The following is an 18,565-nucleotide window of genomic DNA, read 5'->3' on the forward strand; positions in this document are numbered from 1 at the left end:
TCATGAGATAAGCTCACACTTTTGTTTTTGTTCCTAGGGAGCATGTCACCAGTGCCCTGTGCATCCCACTGGCAAGCCAGAAAAGGTAAGGATGGATAAGAGGGGTTTGTTTGCTTTGTTGTGATTGCTGGGCCGTTCTGGTCATGACTTTTGTTTGTGGCAGGAGTTCCACGGGCCGCCCTGACTGGACCTGCATCGTGCTGGGCTTCACGTCGGGTTCCGTGCGCTTCTACACGGAGGTGAGCCCCGGGCCCACTGGTCGGAAACAGCAGTGACTGGGACACCTAGTTAGGCACCACTGTACTCGTTTGTGACTACCGGTTGGGGACGCATAGTTGATGCTTTATGGAGGTGGAGGCTGGACAGGGGAAGGGTGGTGGTAGAAAGTTCTGGTAAGAGGGATACAGAAGAGAAGCTGTATTCTTCTGAGAAGAGAGGACCTGGTGTCCATGGAGAACTTGTTGGGGACGCGGTACTCCCTGCCTGGCCGCACCGGCTCAGCTATGTTGGTGAGAAATCAAGCCGGGCCCTTCTCTGTGCCTCCTCCTAGAACGGTGTGCTGTTGCTCGCACAGCTTCTGAATGAGGACCCTGTGCTGCAGCTTAAATGCAGGACCTACGAGATCCCACGGCATCCGGGCGTGACTGAGCAGGTATGTGAGAGTTCGTATTCAAGTACCAGTGGCTTTACTTGAAGTCGTGTCTTCCTCTATATCAGGTGGAGAGGTAAAGCTATCTTTGTCTGGTGGCACAGTTAGCTGTACGGTCACATTCTTGAGATACAACCAATTTACAGCTGAACAAAGAGAATACCAGTCGTGCTTTAACTTATTTAATGAAGTTTTGCATGTTTGTTCTGCAGTCAAATAAAATACTTTAGTCAGAAGCCAAGAAAGGTTTCTTATTTTTAGAATTTAATAGTGACTTAAAACAAAAGTGGGATATTATATAACTTTATATAGTTTTAATTTGGGTTTAGGTATCAAAGTATATGTGCAAGGTGTCCCCCAAAAATGTATCCACACTTTTTCCTGACAGCTCAATTGATGTTTCTTTCTTTTCAAATTTAACCCATTGGAATTAATAATTATTCAAACTATGTATACAATTTTGGGGGACACCCCATATATTTGATCCTTCTTTGTACCACCCTGCTTCCAAAGGTTTGAAGTTAACAGGTGTATATATTGTGTGCCTGTGGGGACTTAACTAGCATTATAGATGGACTAGAGCTATAAGAACTGGAGCAATAGAAGAAATTAATCTTATAGGAAAGACTAAATTAATACCCATTAATTCTTATGAGAGAGTTAATTAGTAATGTAAAGCAATGCCTAGTTAATTGCTGTGTAGCCATAATGAAAAACTACTTGTTCGCTTAGCAAAATGGAAAATCATTGACGTATTATTGAATAATTAAAGCATGTTATGGGATAATATATGTGGTATATTCTCACACAAAAGTGTATGATTATATGTGAGGATATGTACTGAGACCTGTCAGAGATTTCAGGTGAGTCTCCTTTTTTCTTTCTACTTTTATATAGTGTTTGTATTTGCACAATGACTATATTTTATTTTTATAAAACGTATACCTTTTTTGTTAATCTCACCTTGTATCCTAAAAGCATTATTCACCATGAACAAAAGTTTATATTTGAGAAGAATCTCAATTCCTTGGCCAAAAACTTTCTGAAATTAATTTTCCATTTATTTTTACTTTTCCTCTGCTTGTGTTGTTTTTTGTGGTTGTTTTGTGTTGGTGGTTGACAGTTGTTGTCATAATGTTTTTTACTTTACATTAGTCATGACATTCAGCTCTAATAGGAAAATGAATACATTTATTTGACAATGCTGATTTATTATTTTCTTCTTTCTTTGGTAGAATGAAGAGCTGAGTATCTTATATCCTGCTGCCATTGTGACTATTGATGGATTTAGCCTTTTTCAATCTCTTCGTGCTTGTCGAAATCAGGTAGCAAAAGGTAATTTTTGACAAGAAGTAGCTAACTTGTGGTGATGTTTGTCTAATTTCATTTAACCTATTTAACCTATGAGTTGCCAGAGGTGAGTGTGACCAGCACAGGAACAATGGGGTTGTTCACGGATTCGGCTAAATGTGCATCTCTAATAGACACGCTTTTCTACTAAGTCAGAATTCAGTTGAATTTTTATAGCTATTTCATAGTTTTTGAAATTTTGAAATTTAGCCCATTATAAACTGATTGTCTTGGGGACACTTAAAGTAGTCACTATAGCCCGGCTGGCGTGGCTCAATGGTTGAGCGTCAACCTATGAACCAGGTCACAGTTCAATTCCCAGTCAGGGCACATGTCCAGGTTGCAGGCTTGATCCCCAGTAGGGGGCATGCAGGAGACATCTGATCAATGATTCTCTCATCATTGATGCTTCTACCCCTCTCTCCCTTTACCTTCCCCTCTCTGAAATCAATAAAAACATAAAATGTTATTACATTTTTTGTGACTTTTAAAAAATATAAAACTTCACTGTACTCATTATAGTGAAGTTTGGTTTGTCTAATTTTTGTCTTTGACAGCTGCAGCTTCAGGCAATGAGAACATACAGCCACCACCATTAGCTTATAAGAAATGGGGTCTGCAAGATGTTGACACTATCGTTGATCATGCTAGTATTGGTAAGCATTACTAGCTCAGTTCTTTTGAAATTTACTTTCTATTCCTTTTGATTGCAGGAACTCATTGATTCGAACTGTAGATTTATTCTTATGTGGAAAGAAAATGCATTGCTTTTAGTGAGACACATGGAAGTTAGTTCAGACTTTCACAATTTGATTTAATTTTTCTGCAGACAAGTTTAATCCATATAATTTCCCTATAGATTAGTGTTTTTAAAATGTAACCTTTAAGCCAGCAGAATACAGAGAAAAGCAAAATTCTCCTTGAAACCAGTATTTGAAGGCTCACCGTGCTAGGCTCAGGAATAGAGCCGAGAAGACATGGTCACTGCTACCAGGAAGTGTAGTGGGAAGAAACCCGTGGAACAGGACCACAACCTAATGGTCGGAGTGGACAGTGGACTGCTGCAATGGGAGCACGGAGAGGCCTGGCACTGAGGGAGTGCGGAAGAAGGGTGGACTTTAATCCGGGACGGGAAGAAGAAGGATTTGACCAAGAGAACAGACACAGAGAAGGCATTCTTGCCATGTAGGCATGAGGGTAGAAGTGCATTGTCTTCTGGAAAAACAGTGGATGCCCGGGAGAACTGACAAGAGCGAGGCCAAGTATAGAAACAGGAGTCAGGTTTTGAAGGGCCCGGCGTGCTATGCAGGAGGCACTGAGAGCTCTCCCACAGCCACACTGGGAGCCACTGAGGAACTGTGAGCAGGAGCACGACACTACCTCAGCCTGTTAGGAAAACCACTTGGTGGAAGTTCAGAGGTCGCGATGTAAGGGTCAAGACTAGGAAATGAGTACAGTAGGGAAGTGTAATAATCTTGGGAAGAAGTAATGGGCTCCCGAGTTAAGGTAGTAGAAATGGGGTGGAGATGAAGAACATGCTATTTTAATATTTTTCTCTATTTATCAATGTAATATTTGCTTGTTAAAAATGTAAATAGTACATAAATATGTAAAGAGAAAATGAAAACAATATCCCCTTACATTCTACCATCTAAAGATACTTATCATTGGCATTTTTGTAAACATTCGTTCAGAATTGTATGTGTACCATTGTGTATGGTTATGTAGACAGGCTTTCAAAACTAGGATTATTCATACCAACTATTATAGCCCTTTTCTTATCAACATATTATAAAGAGGCTTTCACATCAATTTTGCCAAATATACGTTTTTATCAGAGTCCTAATAGAAGACAGGTGACATCTTAAAAATAGCGTCATTGAATGGGGTTTATTTGCAGAGAAACTATTTATAAAGTGTGAGACCCACCCATTCGGGATAGGGTCTCAGGGCTGGTTAACAGCACAGCTGTTACCCACTCCCAGGCCTAAGAGATGAGGGCCCAGAGCAGTGCCAGGACTTGGGGGTGAGGAGTAGGCTCAGCACCTGAGAGCAGGCTCTGTCTCGGGTGCAGGCAGGGGAGCTGGAGAGAGTTGGACAGAGTTGAGACGTACTTTGCCCTTGTGAAGGGACGGGCTTTTGTTCAGTGGTCACGGGAAGTAGGTTTCCTGACCTCATTCTCCTTACTCCCTTTGACCTGCTGATGGGGCTTCCCGGCTGTCTGACCCCAACTGCAAGTCCGCAGGATCAGCACACTGGCCCCGGGAGTGAGCAGGGAGAAAGGGCAGGAGTGTGAATCTAGAGGCGAAGCAGTAGATGTTGGACAGATGGTCTGTTTACTGTTGCATAGGATTGTATGCAGTCCTCTGTGTTAACACCTTACTGGTAGACATTCAGTTTGTCTTGACTCTTTTGCTAAAATAAAATTGCAACAAAATTCCAAAGTGTTGAGTTCAGTTCAGGGTAGCATCCCTGTGCTGTTAATTAAACTTTGGAACATTGAAACAGGCTAGGATAAATGAATGGGTAGAAAAATCTGACTCTATTCACTTATCTCCCAGCCTACAATATGAAGAAAGAGAAGTGCAGTGGACTTTATGCAAAGGTTTGATTAGTTCATTCAGCAAATAAATGAACAAGCGCCTGTTGTGTCCCAGCAGCTAATATTGGCGCTAGAAATACAAGGCAGACGGATGAAGTGTACATTCCGGTGATAAGGAGACAAACAGTATGGTAACAGCAGAGTGTTAGACGCATCAGGAATAAATCATCAGAGTTGTGATAAAGGAAGAGGGTACTCCAGGGGGGCCTGGGAGGAAAGGCCTGTCCAGGGAAGTGGCATTCAGACTGAGACATGAGGGTGAGGAGGAGCCAGCTCCGGGAAGCAGAGGGAGCAGTGAAGATAAGATGTAATGGTTCATAGCTTAGAGGACTTACAGGTGCACTTTTAACCTTACAAGTACATTATGATAATTACTTTTGTAGCCTTTAAAAATGACTTATCTGTTAAATTGAGCGGTTAATGTCCTAGAATGGAATTGAAGGAAACATTCAATGGCCTACACTGACAGGGTCCTTTCAGTCCGTTCAGGTCATGCCTTGTTGTCGCTTGATCACTAGGTATTATGACGCTGTCCCCTTTCGATCAAATGAAGACTGCCTCCAATATCGGTGGATTTAACGCAGCCATTAAGAACAGCCCACCTGCCATGTCTCAGTACATCACTGTAGGGTCCAATCCGTTCACTGGCTTCTTCTATGCTCTAGAGGTAAGAGGTTCCTCCCTGATCATGGGTAAGGCCGTAGACTGAGTTTTCAACTTGTCTAAAAATGGCTATGGTACCTGAGCCTTACAAAGGTTGAGCAGTTTACATTGCTAAGTTTCAGTCTAAGCTCATATGAATCTCTGCTCGCTTTCTTCTAAATTCTTTAAATTAACTGAAAGGTACTGAAGTCAGTGTAAACAATTGAACTTTGTTTCTGATGGCCCGAGTTCATGGACACCGAGTTGCCTTGGATACTGTGCAGTAGTCAGAAGCTCGGGGTGTGGACCAGCCCCCACGGGTTTGCGTCCGTGAGGATTGTCAGGACAGAACTGGCTGCCAGCTGTCATTATCCACGTGGTGAAAATGGCTCCTTAAAACAGGAGACAGTTAGACTTGGCAGCTCTTACTTCTCGCTTGAAAAGCAGCCTTCTCAGAATTGCCTGCCTAACCTATCTTTTTACTTTAGTAAAACATATATATTTTTTTAAAGAGGGCAAAGAGCAAGTTGTGTATGGTTGGGAAATCCACAGCCCTGATATAGTAATGCCATTTTAATATCCTAGTTTAAAAGTTTCAATTAAGTTACAACTAAAAGAGGGAACTCCTAAAGATAAAATGCCAGTGGCTTTGACGTTGACACTTTGATGATATTGCTACCTCCTGGAATAAAGTGACTATTCTCCCCTTAAGGAGCTGCATAGGTTCTTGCTATCCAGGCTTTCCAGCTTTTTCAGACTTTATAACGCAGGCCTCCTTTAGAAAGGCTTAGAAAGCTACCCTGTTCCTTTGTCAGCGGGCACGTGTTCTGTCTTCCAGGGAAGCACACAGCCGTTGCTCTCTCACGTTGCCCTCGCCGTTGCCAGCAAACTCACTTCTGCTCTGTTTAATGCCGCCAGGTAATCGCATAACAATTACATTAAGCCGTCTCTACTTTGTCTAGCTTGGTTTGGGGCTTCTAATGTGATAGTCTGCGCTTGGACGCTCTGCGAGCCCCGGTTTTATTCTCACACTCTCTTTCCAGTGGTTGGCTTGGCTGGAAGAGTAGGCACGAGGAAGAAGCTGTCCAAAAGCAAAAGCCGAAGATGGAGCCAGCCACCCCATTAGCTGTAAGGCAAGTCGGCCATGCTCTTCTCAAACTGGGGTGGTTTTGGAAACGTTCTGTGGGATTTAGGGTCTTTCGATGAGCTTAGGGGATTTGTTAATCTCATGAGTCTTTGGAGCCTCTAAAAGTCACTGGTATGGGATGAGTTTTCCAGTAGAATGTAAACTCCATGAGGACAGCAGTTCTTGCTTGTTTCATTCACTGCTGTCTCCCTGTGACATCACAGGGGCTCAGTATGTATTTGTGTGTGTGTGTTGTTTTTGTTTTACAGACACCAAAAGCTTAGCTTCTAAGTCGCAGGAACATTAACTGTGTGATAGCTGATGATTTTCTTTTTAAAAATAGTTTGGTTTGTCAGTAAGCTATAAAAATATTTTTTAAAAACCACCTTAGTAATTTCTTTAAAAAAATAAAAATAAAATGAAAACAGGAGCCCCCTGCATTCAGGCCCTCTTCAGAATGCTGGCTTTGCCTCTTTGCTTACCTCCATCCTTAGTGCTGTCAGGTTTGGAGAGGAGAAGAGGTGGTTTTTGCTAGATTTTGTTTTAAAATTATTTTTTATTACCTAATATAAAGTACCACCATGAAGGGAAGTAGAAACACTCCCTTCCCCCTTTTAGATATTCTTCACCTAAAGAGATACAACCAATTATGTTATCAAAACTTCTTGAAGTTTCTCTCCTAAGATTTTTTCATCTTATTTTAAAATATGCCACATTTTTAAATTCATTCAGGAATCAGGAATTAAGCCAAATGGCCCTATGCGTCCCTAACAGATGTAGCGAATTTGAGCCCTTTGTCTCAGGGACTGTCATCAAAGTGAGCTCTCCTGGTCCTTTCTCAGTACCCTTTACTCTTACTGTACTTACAGCTCTAGTGCGATTGGTTACAGACCAGGAGCAGCTTAGAGAAAAATATTTAGAAGGGAAGTTCTCCCTTCAAGCTAATTAACATTGGTATCAGCAAGATGTGATACCTAGCAAAGAGAAAACAGGTTAGGAATAAGAACTTAAAGCAGACGGCAAATGCCTGTGTAGGAGCCAAGTTTTCTAAAATTTCGCTGGTTGTGAGGGTATTGTTTTCTATGACATACCGCTTAATCAAGGAGAGATGGTTATGATGCACTTGATGTTCTCTGAAAAATAAGGTCGTGGGTATTTACATAGAAAACCTATAAAATAAATATATGTTTTTATTTTATAATGGAGGAAACTTCTTATAGTGCAAACTGTCATATGTAGGTAATTAATTATTAGTCCATACAAGGTTCATATTTCTTTATGTAAAAGTAGATTCAGCCTATGTCATTTACACATTTCATGATTGTGGTATATATCTCTAGGTTGGAATGTGATTTGAGCTTTTCGTTTTCTTTCACATTTCAGATTTGGGCTTCCAGATTCTAGACGCCATGGTGAGAGCATTTGTCTATCTCCCTGTAACTCTCTGGCAGCAGTAACGGATGATTTTGGCAGAGTTATTCTATTGGATGTAACCAGAGGAATCGCAATACGCATGTGGAAAGGTACGTCCTTACAAACATCCAGGAAAAAAGCTTCATTTGTTTTTTACCCCAATAGTTGAGCAACATGATCATTCTTTAGCTTCTGGTTGATCTGTCTAATTCTTTATGCTTTTTTTTTTTTTTAAACATGAACTAGGATTGGCAACACTTGATCCAGAAATCCAGTTGATATGTCTTTAAGTTTGATGAACTCATAGGCCTGTCTAACCTCTTTTTTATGTACTTTTCAATTCTCTCTGTCATTGTCAATTCCTGAACTCAGTTTTTTTGCCCCGGCTACATTTATTCCACTTCACAAGGCCATGTTTGAATCAGATGTTCTCCCCAAAGCTAGAATGCCGAGCCTTTCAGATTTAAGAAGCAAAACCTAGCAAAATCCATCTTCGCTGGCTTGATTTCTCTATCCATATGCTTGGCCAATTCACTTACGTTATTGGTAACTGTGTCAATTGGGAGTTGCATTTGGCTGCTAATATCAGACCCAAGTACAGGATTGATATGAAATCACCACAATGTCCTCAGGAACCCAGTCTCCTTCCATGTAGCTTTCCCACTCAAGGTCCTCTCATGGTGCAAAAGGCTGCTGGAGCTCCAGCCCTCTTGTCTGTATCCCATGACGGAAGAAGGGAAAAGGACTCAGTCTACTTTGAAGATACTTCCTGAAGCCCTCCAACCTTTTTCGATAAGATATTCGCCAGAAGTTAGTCACATAGTCTTACCTAACTGTTAGGAAGGCTTGAAAATATGAAGTTACATTGTCGACCTGAACAAAATAAAAAGTCTTTGACGAAGGAAGAAGTGGAGACTGCATCGTTGGGAATCACCCGAATAATAGCATGTGAGCACAGGTTGGAAACCACAGTTATGGTGCAATCTGGTCCGCACTTGGCATAATGGACTTGAGGACATTAAACTACTCTGGACCGGATGGAGTCCATTCCTTCTTGCCGACGAATTCCTACAGCGCTCACCGGCCACGTGCCTCAGTGTCTGCAGAAGAGGGTTCTGTGCTGCAGACACATCATTCCTCCGTGATGTTCGTCTTCTGAAGCAACATCAAGGCTGTGTTCTCAGCAAGACTTGTCCCGAACCTGGAAGGTGCGGGTGTGCCAGCCGGCCCAGCTCCCCTGTGCGGGCTTGTTGCTGGCCTTGCTGCTCACCTTTTGGCCCCCAGTGCAATCAGTTCTCCTCCCTGTGCTGGGAAGAGAGGCATCAATGGCCTGTGAGAGCGGCCACCTCCCTTCACTCTGCGGCCCACACTTTCCCTCCATCTGCCCAGCACCAAGGAACTTGAGTAACAGGAAATCAGTTTGATCTCTTCCTTAAAGTTTAAATGGACTGTTGTTTCAAAACCCAACCTGATCACCTCCCAGAGTGTTTTAAAGGGAGAGAGTTTTTAAAGAGAGGGAGAGAAGGGAATCAGATGGGAAGTTCACGAGGCTTCAATGACACCTGTTTTAAAGAAAAAAAGCGATCTGAAGCAAACTGAGCAAAATACAAGATTTAATAAGACTTCATGGTTGATTCTATATTTATTATAATTATTAATAGTTTCTGTTTAAGATATTTCATAATTTAAAAATAACGAAGTTTTACAGCTTTTCTTAAATTCCTTCCCTACCCCCCCAAAATCCCATAGTGCTTGAGAAGGCTACTGTTAAACTTATATTAATTTACCAATTAGCATCCCTTTCTCCTGTCTTCAGGGTATCGGGACGCCCAGATTGGTTGGGTCCAGGTGGTAGAGGACCTCCACGAAAGAGTCCCAGAAAAGGGGGACCCCTCCCCCTTTGGGAGTCCCCAGGGCCCCAGTCGAGTGGCTCAGTTCCTCGTGATCTACGCGCCGAGGAGGGGGATTTTGGAGGTGTGGAGCACACAGCAGGGACCCAGAGTGGGCGCGTTCAACGTGGGCAAGCACTGCAGGTGAGCTGCAGGCCGCCCCTTCCTGGTGCAGCAGAGCTTCATCCAAGTAAAGCTTTCATTCCATCTGCTTATTCGTTTGCAAGTTGTTTGAGACACATGTTCTTTATTATGGTTTTTCCTGCAAGTGTGTGATAACAGAGAAACCTTCTTGAAAAGGCCGCGATGTGCTACCGAATGAGTTAGCTTTGGTGCTGCCTTTTGTCCCGTCCCTTCCTCACGCTGTGGAGGCTCCGGAGGGAAGATGCCTTCAGATGTCAGATGCTTTGTTTGCCATTGCAACACGGGCCTGTGTTCATTTCCTTTTCTAGCACATTTTTAAAAAATATGTTTGTATTGATTTTTAGAGAGAGAGGAAGGGAGAGGGATAGAGAGATTGAAATATCGTTGCGAGAGAAACGTCCATTGGCTGCCTCCTGCACTCCCCCTACTGGGGATCCGGCATGTGCCCTCAAACCAGCGACCTCTTGGTTCATTGGTCAATGTTTAACCACTGAGCCACACTGGCCGGGCTCTAGCACATTTTAACAGGCAGCACTCTGCCAATCGAGTCCCGCTTCACTTCCGTTTTGGTATCCGCTTGTATTATTTGCCTTATTGATGCTTCTGCATTGCTGTAATGTTGGGGTCCCAGGTCATAATAGAAGCACCTAGTGGCATTCCTTTGTCTGTGGTCACCATATTGGTGTGTGATTTCTTTGTATATACAGGCTCCTGTATCCTGGCTATAAAATAATGGGCTTAAATAACGTCACCAGTCAGAGTTGGCAGCCACAGACCTACCAGATCTGCCTAGTGGATCCCGTGTCTGCAGGTGTGAAAACGGTGACTGTTCCTTTCCACCTGGCGCTGAGGTGAGGCTTCTCGATGTCCCTCGCTGGCGCCCCGCTACTAACTCGTCCCGCCTGCATCTTGCTAGTAGTTTTGCAGTTGTTTTCCTGTGTGTGTCTTTTCTTATGAGTCTGATACCTTTAAACTTAAGTAGGAAGAGTGTAAAGGACAGGGCACAGTTGGAGGGTCAGAGTTAGAAGGAAGCAAGGTCACATTTGTAAGAACGTGTTGTGTTTATTGTTTCAGTGACAAGAAGAGCGAACGGGCCAAGGACATGCACTTAATGAAGAAATTAGCAGCCTTGCTGAAAGCAAAATCTCCCAGTCTTGGTGGGTGTTCTCTAGTAAAAATACTAAAGCATACTCTGTTGTTCCTTAAATTAATATTATTCTCTAACTCGGGTGGGACACATGCGGCCCATGGGCCATATAAGGCCCACAAAATCCTTTGGTCTGGCCTTGCCAAGGCATTAGGGGTGAGTTAATTACGTGTTTGACCAAATATAGCCGGCTAATGTTTAAGTTGCTAATTTTGTATGGTCCACAAAAGATGTTATAAATATTCACATGGCCCTTGGCAGAAAGAAGGTTCCCCACCCCTGCTCTAAATGGAGCCGTCAGACACTAGATCGCATTCATGAGCTGTGACGGCTCTTCAGAAGGAGGCGAGGCGCAGGCGCTCACTGTGCTGTCCAGTGGAGTCGCCCTCTCAGGGAGTGTTCACATCTGTAATAGCAGCACCAGAGACCCAGACACCCTTCAAGCAGACGGGCAGTACACATAGATGCCTTTTTCTTTCAGAATAAAATTTGCCTGCAATAAAAGTGGAAATTTTACTTGCCTGATTTTCTCTTTCTAGATTCGGTTGAAACAGAAATAAAGGAATTAATTCTCGATATTAAGTACCCTGCAACCAAAAAGCAGGTGAGTGTCTATGTGAAGTTTCCTGCTGAGTAGCTATTCCAGTTCCCTCCGGAGAAAATATTTTCTTCGTTCCCCTCCAAGCACGAAAGGCTAGCCTTCCTTTCGTGTTCTTACTCATGTTCATCCTTTTTTATATTCCCACACGGCCGTTCCTGCTGTCCCTTTTTCCTTTCTTTTTTGAAAAAGTCAGTAATTCTACCACACAGGCAAGTGCATGTGTTTTACACACACACACACACACACACACACACACACGTGTACCTGCAATCAGTTGAGATAAAAGAATAATAATGTAAACCCGCGTGCTGACACCAGGAGCTCTGAGGAGCCCCCCATGACCCTCCTCAGCCGCATCCCCTCTCCCGACCCTCAGGGACCAGAATGTCGCTTCTCTGTTGCTTTTCTTTAGAATTGTTATTTTTACGTGGCTCCTTTAAAGCTGATGGATGCCCTCTCCGCCTTTTCGACTGTGTATAAAAGGAGTCATGCCCCACGTCTTCTGTGACGTCACTCCTTCCCCGTGTGTCTGGGCCTCCCCCACATTGACGCACGGGCTGCCGCGGACGGTGCCCTGTGATTCCACTGACTGCAGTTTAGTCACCTCCCGCCAGTGGACACTTAGGGCGTTTCCAGTTTCCTGCTGTGAGGAGCCGTGAGCTGTGACCATCCTTCTGTGTGTCTCCTGGTGCCCATGAGCAGGACTTTTCTCTTGCTCCCTGGCACATGTCGTCAGCTTGACTCAAAAAGCTTTTCTAAACATTCTCCAAAAAAAAAAGAAGCAGCGTTTCTCTTGCGTTTCTACCTAAGGGGGCTTGCTAGGCTCGGAGCCTCTTTACCACTGGTTGGTGGTAAATTGCTTCTGGAAATCCTGTCCTGACTCACGTCTCACTGCGTAAGGGACCCTGCTGCTCCCCAGCCCCACTCCAGGGCTCTAACGTGGTGCCTCATGATTTCTTTCACGACCACCCCTGTCAGTCCCCTCGTAATGCTCAGTCCTAGCTCCACAGCCTTCCAGACACTTCCGCCATGGATGCAGCGAGCTCCTCCCCCGCCGCTCATCGCACCGGGTAGCTGATACTAGTCGTGGCTCCCCACCTTTTCACCTGCCCCTCTGTTGAGCTCCTTCAAGTGGGGACCTCACCGAATGTGCCATTTCTATAATCCTCAGTGTCTGAAGCCAGGCCAGATACGTGGGAAGATTCAATGACTACTGATTTCTTTTTGCCTTTTATTTTTTAAAACACGTTGTATTGTTTTATTGTAGAACAGGCAAGTCCCTCTGACTTTCAGTCGAGTTTTCCATCCCACTGACAGCTTGGCTCAAAAAGCTCTTATAAAAGTTCAAAAAAAAAGAAAGAAAGAAGCGCTTCTCTTGCATTTATACCTCAGGGGGCTTGCTAGGCTCGGAGGCTCAGGGCTCTCCTTTCCTCAGAGCAAAGTCTCGGGTATCAAGGATGGCACTCTCATGACAAGGTGGGCATCTAGGCCGGCAGCTCGGAATCAGTAGCAGAAAGGGGGGCGGTTATAACCACACACGCCTTCTCATCTTCACCCCATCTTTCTTCTCTCACATCCTGGGAATCTTGAGCATAGTACAAACTGTCGTCTTGACTGTTGTTGTTGTTGTTACTATACTGCTGAATTGTGTATGAAGTTATGAATTTTTTTAAAATGCCAGGAATCCTAATAGTGAAAGTTGTGTGTTGTTTTTGACACTAAGGGGAGAAAAGAAACTAGTTTTGACTTGGGAAGACTGAATGGCAGAGAAGAAAGCAAGCCAGCTGCCAGCTTGTGTCAGAGTAGACAGAGCAGATGCAGATGACATCTCCCGGGGTATTTACCACATGTGGTCACTTTCTGTATAGCCTCCAGGTAGCTGGGTCATCATAGGCCTGGCCGGCCTCTCGAGCCACCTGCTAAGCCTGATTTTCCCCGAGAACACACAGCTGGTGTTTGTCTCACGCCACATTCTCAGCCTAACCTTTTATACTCAGCCCATCAATAAAAATACGATTTAATGTGCTAATATGAAATGATAGTATGAGCTGTGTCCAACCCTTTGGGGATTCTGATGATTGCCTCTTTAGGCATGAAGAGAGATTTGGGAACTGGTGATAAAGGCTCTTAAATTTCTACCAGGGGGAAGGAAGGGGCAGGTGCGGTAAGTATATATACGGTACCCCAAAAACATGTATACTCACTTTAACAGCTGATAACTCAGTTTTCACTTCTTTTTAGGTTTAACTGATTTGAAATAATGGGTGAAGCCAGTCTAAGTTTTGAACAAAGAATATTTATCCACTAGACTTTCTAAAGGTGATACATAAAAGATAAGTTTACAGTACAAAACCAGCAACAGTTGACGAATTGAGGGCCCACAAATACCCAATGAGGTGATTCTTGATGTTTGTGATTCCATTGCTTCACATTATCAGCAGTGCCTGGACTAGAACGGTCATCAATTTGAAAACGCATTGACAAAAAAATCATTCATTTCTGTAGGTTCTTTTAAATTTTGAAAATGAACTATATGCTAATAAACACTAACTTTATAATCATTCAAAGTGTGTATACATTTTTGGGGCACACCCTATATATCTAGACTGGCCTAGATTCAGTCAGCCCTGCCCATATGCAGTAATTAAGTTGTCAGCTTTTGTTCCTGACATGACAACAGCCTCTACTTTTCATTGATATTTATATAATATAGACTTATTCAAACTCATTAGTGAGTAGCTTACCTCTCTTTCTAATTGGTCCTGGCTATTCTGTTAAACACCAGTCGCTTTTGGTTGTTTCATTCTCATCTGAACTTTTTGTCATATCATGTTCGGCATGACAAGAAATTGATTACATATTACTTATGATGCACCCTTCACTCTCAGGTATATATACTAATGCAGCTTACATATGGAGTTTCCCTTTGAAATGTGGTGTAGTGAAAGTGGAGGCATCGATGTCAAATATAAACAAATAAGTGCCTTCTAATGACTTGGATTGCTACTTTCTTCTAGGCTCTGGAAAGCATTTTGGCAAATGAACGTCTACCATTTTCCTGCCTTAGAAACGTCACCCAAACTCTCATGGACACTTTGAAAAATCAAGGTAATCAGATTGTACTGATGGGTGGTTATGGTCTCACTTCATTGTATAACTGATCGTAGAAGTAGAAAGCTATCCTCGGCTTATGATGCTCTCCTGTTACTTTAAGGTGGAAATAAAGTACATAAGATAAAAGGAAACTTCTTTCATACCTTTAAGATTTGGGGACTTTTTTATTCCCTGTTCTTGGTATGAGTTGCTCTTTATCTGAGCTTTTTAATCTTGGGAAAAAAAACTAATTGATAGGAATTCTACTTTTGGTCTCTTTGCCACCCTTTCTTAAGGATACATTTGGCACAATCCACAGTTTCTGGTTGAATCGTCATATCTTTGACCACCACGATAGCAGCTTTAATTTGTTATCTTCAGTGTGAGAGCCTAATAGGCAGTGATGAGTCACGGGCTGAGAGAGGACATTTTCAAAGCTGTTTCCAGATCATTTATCTAAACTGGAATATTAGACCAAGATATTTCTTCTTTTTTCTTTTTACTGTTAGAGTACCTATTTCATTTAAAAATTTAAATATTTTGGCCATGATAGAAAAATTATTTTTGCCTTATTAATCTTCTATAGTGTAAGCTTCCCAGTATTTAACAAATCAGAGCAGGGAATTAGGTAATATTAAGAGACTTAATGGAGAAAAGCCTTTTGTGAATCTGCGGAACATCTCTTTACTGCGTGTTGCCTTTTAGAGGTGGAGTCTGTTGACGAAGGGCTGCTCCAGTTCTGTGCCGGCAAGCTGAAGCTGCTCCATCTTTACGAGTCCGTCAGTCAGTTAAATGCCCTTGGTTCTCCTGCAGACACGTCGGTCTCTGAGAACGTGAGTTCTCCCATTACCCACTCGACAAAATCGTCTCCTCGCTTATTTTCAGTTTTTCAAATTGGAAGTAAAGAAGTAGAAAATGGAAAAATTTTATAAAGCATACAGGTGTATTTTCTTTACAAGACTCCCTGCTAATTCTCTGTGTCTTGCTGCTAAATTTATATTAAATATGCCAGAAAATTAAATTTTATTATTCATTTACACTACCCTAGAAGCTTCTAGTTTTTCTGAACTCATTTTTTTTTTAATCCTCACCTGAAGCTATTTTTTCCTTTGATTTCTAGAGAGAGTGGAAGGGGGGAACAAAAGGGAGAAAGAGAGAAACATCGACGTGAGAGAGAGACATCGATTGGTTGCCTCCCGCACTTGCCCCTACCGGGGTTGGGGATTGAGCTTGCATCCCAGGTATGTGCCCTGGACTGGGAGTCAAACCCAAGACCTTTCAGTCCACGGGCCGACGCTCTAACCACTGAGCAAACTAGCCAGGGCCTGAACTCATTTTTTAAAGTTACTACTTATAATACAACTTCTGGACAACATTTGCCAGTTAAAATAGAGTCAGCTTACCGAAGTAGCAAAACTTTACTTTCCTTTAAAGAAAAAAAGAAATGATTCTGCCAAACAGACCACATTTTCTGTGTTGTTGTCAGCAAACGCATACAGCTCATCTGTTGTGTACACATAAAGAAATGCATCTTTAAAAGACTCTATCGTACATCCAAGTGTTTACAGTAATTATAGTAAATGTTCTATGCTTTTATTCCATAAAACATAACATAAGTGACAGCACCTGGTAATCTCTATTTATTACAGTGCAGTATCATTCATTTCTGAGGCGTGTATATAAAACCCCTACGTTCCATACAGAGAAGTGAAGTTTCTTAATGGGGACCAGAGAGAAGTATGTCCCCTCTCCCACTCCGGTTTCTGTGTGACCGTGGCCAGCTGTCTGGTTTTACTGATGTCAGGTCACTGGTAGTTCTTTTAAGAAAATTATCTGGTGCATCTGAAATGTACTTTAAACACGCATACATGAATAACAACTTCTTAAACATAAAAATGAGAGAAGATTTTCTCTCTGTAATGGAAACAACCTCCACATTCTAGCATCTTTTTTGTCTTTGGGATTATAGATGGATTTTACAAAGCATTTGAATAGTGATATATTCAGAGTATTCTGTGACTGCTGTTGCACATGACAAAGCCAGTTTCCAGGATCTTCAGGTTGATTGAGTTATGTGCACAGGATTGCCTAGGCATTTCACAGATTCCTCAGTGCCTAATGTTTTCTTTTTTTTAAAATATATTTTATTGATTTTTTACAGAGAGGAAGGGAGAGGGATAGAGAGTTAGAAACATCGCTGAGAGAGAAACATTGATCAGCTGCCTCCTGCACACCTCCTACTGGGGATGTGCCTGCAACCAAGGTGCATGCCCTTGACCGGAATCGAACCTGGGACCTTTCAGTCCGCAGGCCGACGCTCTATCCACTGACCCAAACCGGTTAGGGCAGTGCCTAATGTTTTCATGAGACCCAGCTACCATCTCACGCTCTGCCAAAGGAAGTTACAAAGATGGCTCTGCTAATCCCCTGCAGAATGCATCTCCACCTGATAGCCCAGCATAATATGCAAAGATAAAAGAATTACAAATTCTTCAAAATCAGTTGTCAGATTCTTTTTTATTTTTAAAGCACTTTTTAGGAATTAAAACCTTATTTGCCATAGACTTGTTTAGATCCTTTACACACCATACACTCAGCCTCTAGGCTGACTGGCTAATTCTGTGCACACAGAACTGAAATTCAGGGCTGAATTAATTCATTTTGCTGTCTCTGGCACATGGTCCATCAGCTCGTCTATAAACCCAGTATAGCATGGACTGCTGGCAGGCGTTCGGTAGCATTTGGCAGTTTACTGCTGGTTTGTGGAAACAACAGCCTTAGTCAATAACTAGGTAAAACTGCTCTGGTTTAAGGATGCAGCCTTACTCACGTCACATGGGGGGAGCGAGTTGTGCTTGCTGTGGCAAAAGTGTGGTCTTTAAAGTGTGTGTGTACTTTTCCCCAATTTAGAAAAACAGTTGGATCAGGAGATGTTCCTGCACATTGGTATAGAAGAGTGGTTTGAAAGGCTGCAGGCTGTATCAGGGACTTCCGGTCTCTGTAGCCCCGAGAGCCACATGGAGAATTTATATGTAACTAGAGGCCTGATGCACGAAATTCGTGCAAGGGGCTCGGCCCTCGCCTTGGCCCTCGCAGCCCCAGCTTCATCTGGAAGGTCGTTCAGCTGTCCAGTCTAATTAGCATATTATGCTTTTATTATTATAGATACATGTTCCAGTGTTTATGCTACTGAATAAATGAGGAGTCAGTTTCTTATTGACTAGTCCCTTAGTTTCCTCAGACTCACCAGAGTGGCAGTTGACACCCTGTTAAATTTTTTCCTGATTACACAGTAACACATTCATTAAAATCTGAACATTTTAAACAAGTATAATCTCAGGAAATGTTCTAAAAATGGTACTTTTAGTCTACTTTATTTAAATAGCCTCCTCATGAATGTGGCTCAAGTTTTACGCAGAGTAATTGGCGAATAAGGCTCTAACCAAGTTCATTGGAGCAGTCACATTAATTAAAAATCCATCTTTGGCTTGTGGTGTTGCATTTCACTTCAGGGGACGGGGTTGACACCCATGGCAGACTCAGAGAGAGCAACGTCGTCCATTCAGAATTTTTTCCTGCTTTTAAGGACTTGGCTGTATTGCTAAGGCTGGATGAAAAGGAACTCGTGAAGCTCCAGGCATTGCTAGAGAAGTATAAACAAGAGAACAGCAGGGCTGCTGTCCGCTTTTCTGATGATCAGGATGGTGTGTTGCCTGTGAAAACATTCCTGGAATATCTAGAGTATGAGAAGGACGTGATCAACATAAAGAAGATGGATGAAGAGGAGCACGTGGCTCTAGGTGGGTGGACTCTCCTGAGTGGAGAGGCACGCGGCCTGAGGTGGGTGGACTCACCTGAGTGGAGAGGCACGTGACCTGAGGTGGGTGGACTCACCTGAGTGGAGAGGCA

General features: G+C 42.8%; 1 protein-coding gene and 1 non-coding gene across 2 annotated transcripts in view; both read left to right on the top strand.

The window, feature by feature from the left end:
- RAB3GAP2 (RAB3 GTPase activating non-catalytic protein subunit 2) overlaps window positions 1-18,565 on the top strand; it is a 56,808-nt gene that overhangs the window by 20,307 nt on the left and 17,936 nt on the right. The window contains exons 5-20 of the mRNA XM_006094305.3: window positions 38-85; window positions 164-239; window positions 551-652; window positions 1,885-1,984; window positions 2,557-2,655; window positions 5,120-5,268; window positions 6,082-6,161; window positions 6,287-6,376; window positions 7,753-7,892; window positions 9,599-9,815; window positions 10,523-10,666; window positions 10,890-10,972; window positions 11,502-11,566; window positions 14,581-14,671; window positions 15,362-15,489; window positions 18,243-18,456. Of these exons, the coding sequence (XP_006094367.1) occupies window positions 38-85; window positions 164-239; window positions 551-652; window positions 1,885-1,984; window positions 2,557-2,655; window positions 5,120-5,268; window positions 6,082-6,161; window positions 6,287-6,376; window positions 7,753-7,892; window positions 9,599-9,815; window positions 10,523-10,666; window positions 10,890-10,972; window positions 11,502-11,566; window positions 14,581-14,671; window positions 15,362-15,489; window positions 18,243-18,456 (1,826 nt within the window). The remainder of the gene's footprint in view (window positions 1-37; window positions 86-163; window positions 240-550; window positions 653-1,884; window positions 1,985-2,556; window positions 2,656-5,119; window positions 5,269-6,081; window positions 6,162-6,286; window positions 6,377-7,752; window positions 7,893-9,598; window positions 9,816-10,522; window positions 10,667-10,889; window positions 10,973-11,501; window positions 11,567-14,580; window positions 14,672-15,361; window positions 15,490-18,242; window positions 18,457-18,565) is intronic.
- Window positions 4,437-4,569, top strand: LOC111827117. The gene has a single exon (XR_002830613.1). It is a non-coding gene; the product is annotated as a small nucleolar RNA SNORA36 family (small nucleolar RNA).

Source organism: Myotis lucifugus, unplaced genomic scaffold (genome assembly GCF_000147115.1).
Source record: "Myotis lucifugus unplaced genomic scaffold, Myoluc2.0 scaffold_133, whole genome shotgun sequence".
NCBI lineage: Eukaryota > Metazoa > Chordata > Mammalia > Chiroptera > Vespertilionidae > Myotis > Myotis lucifugus.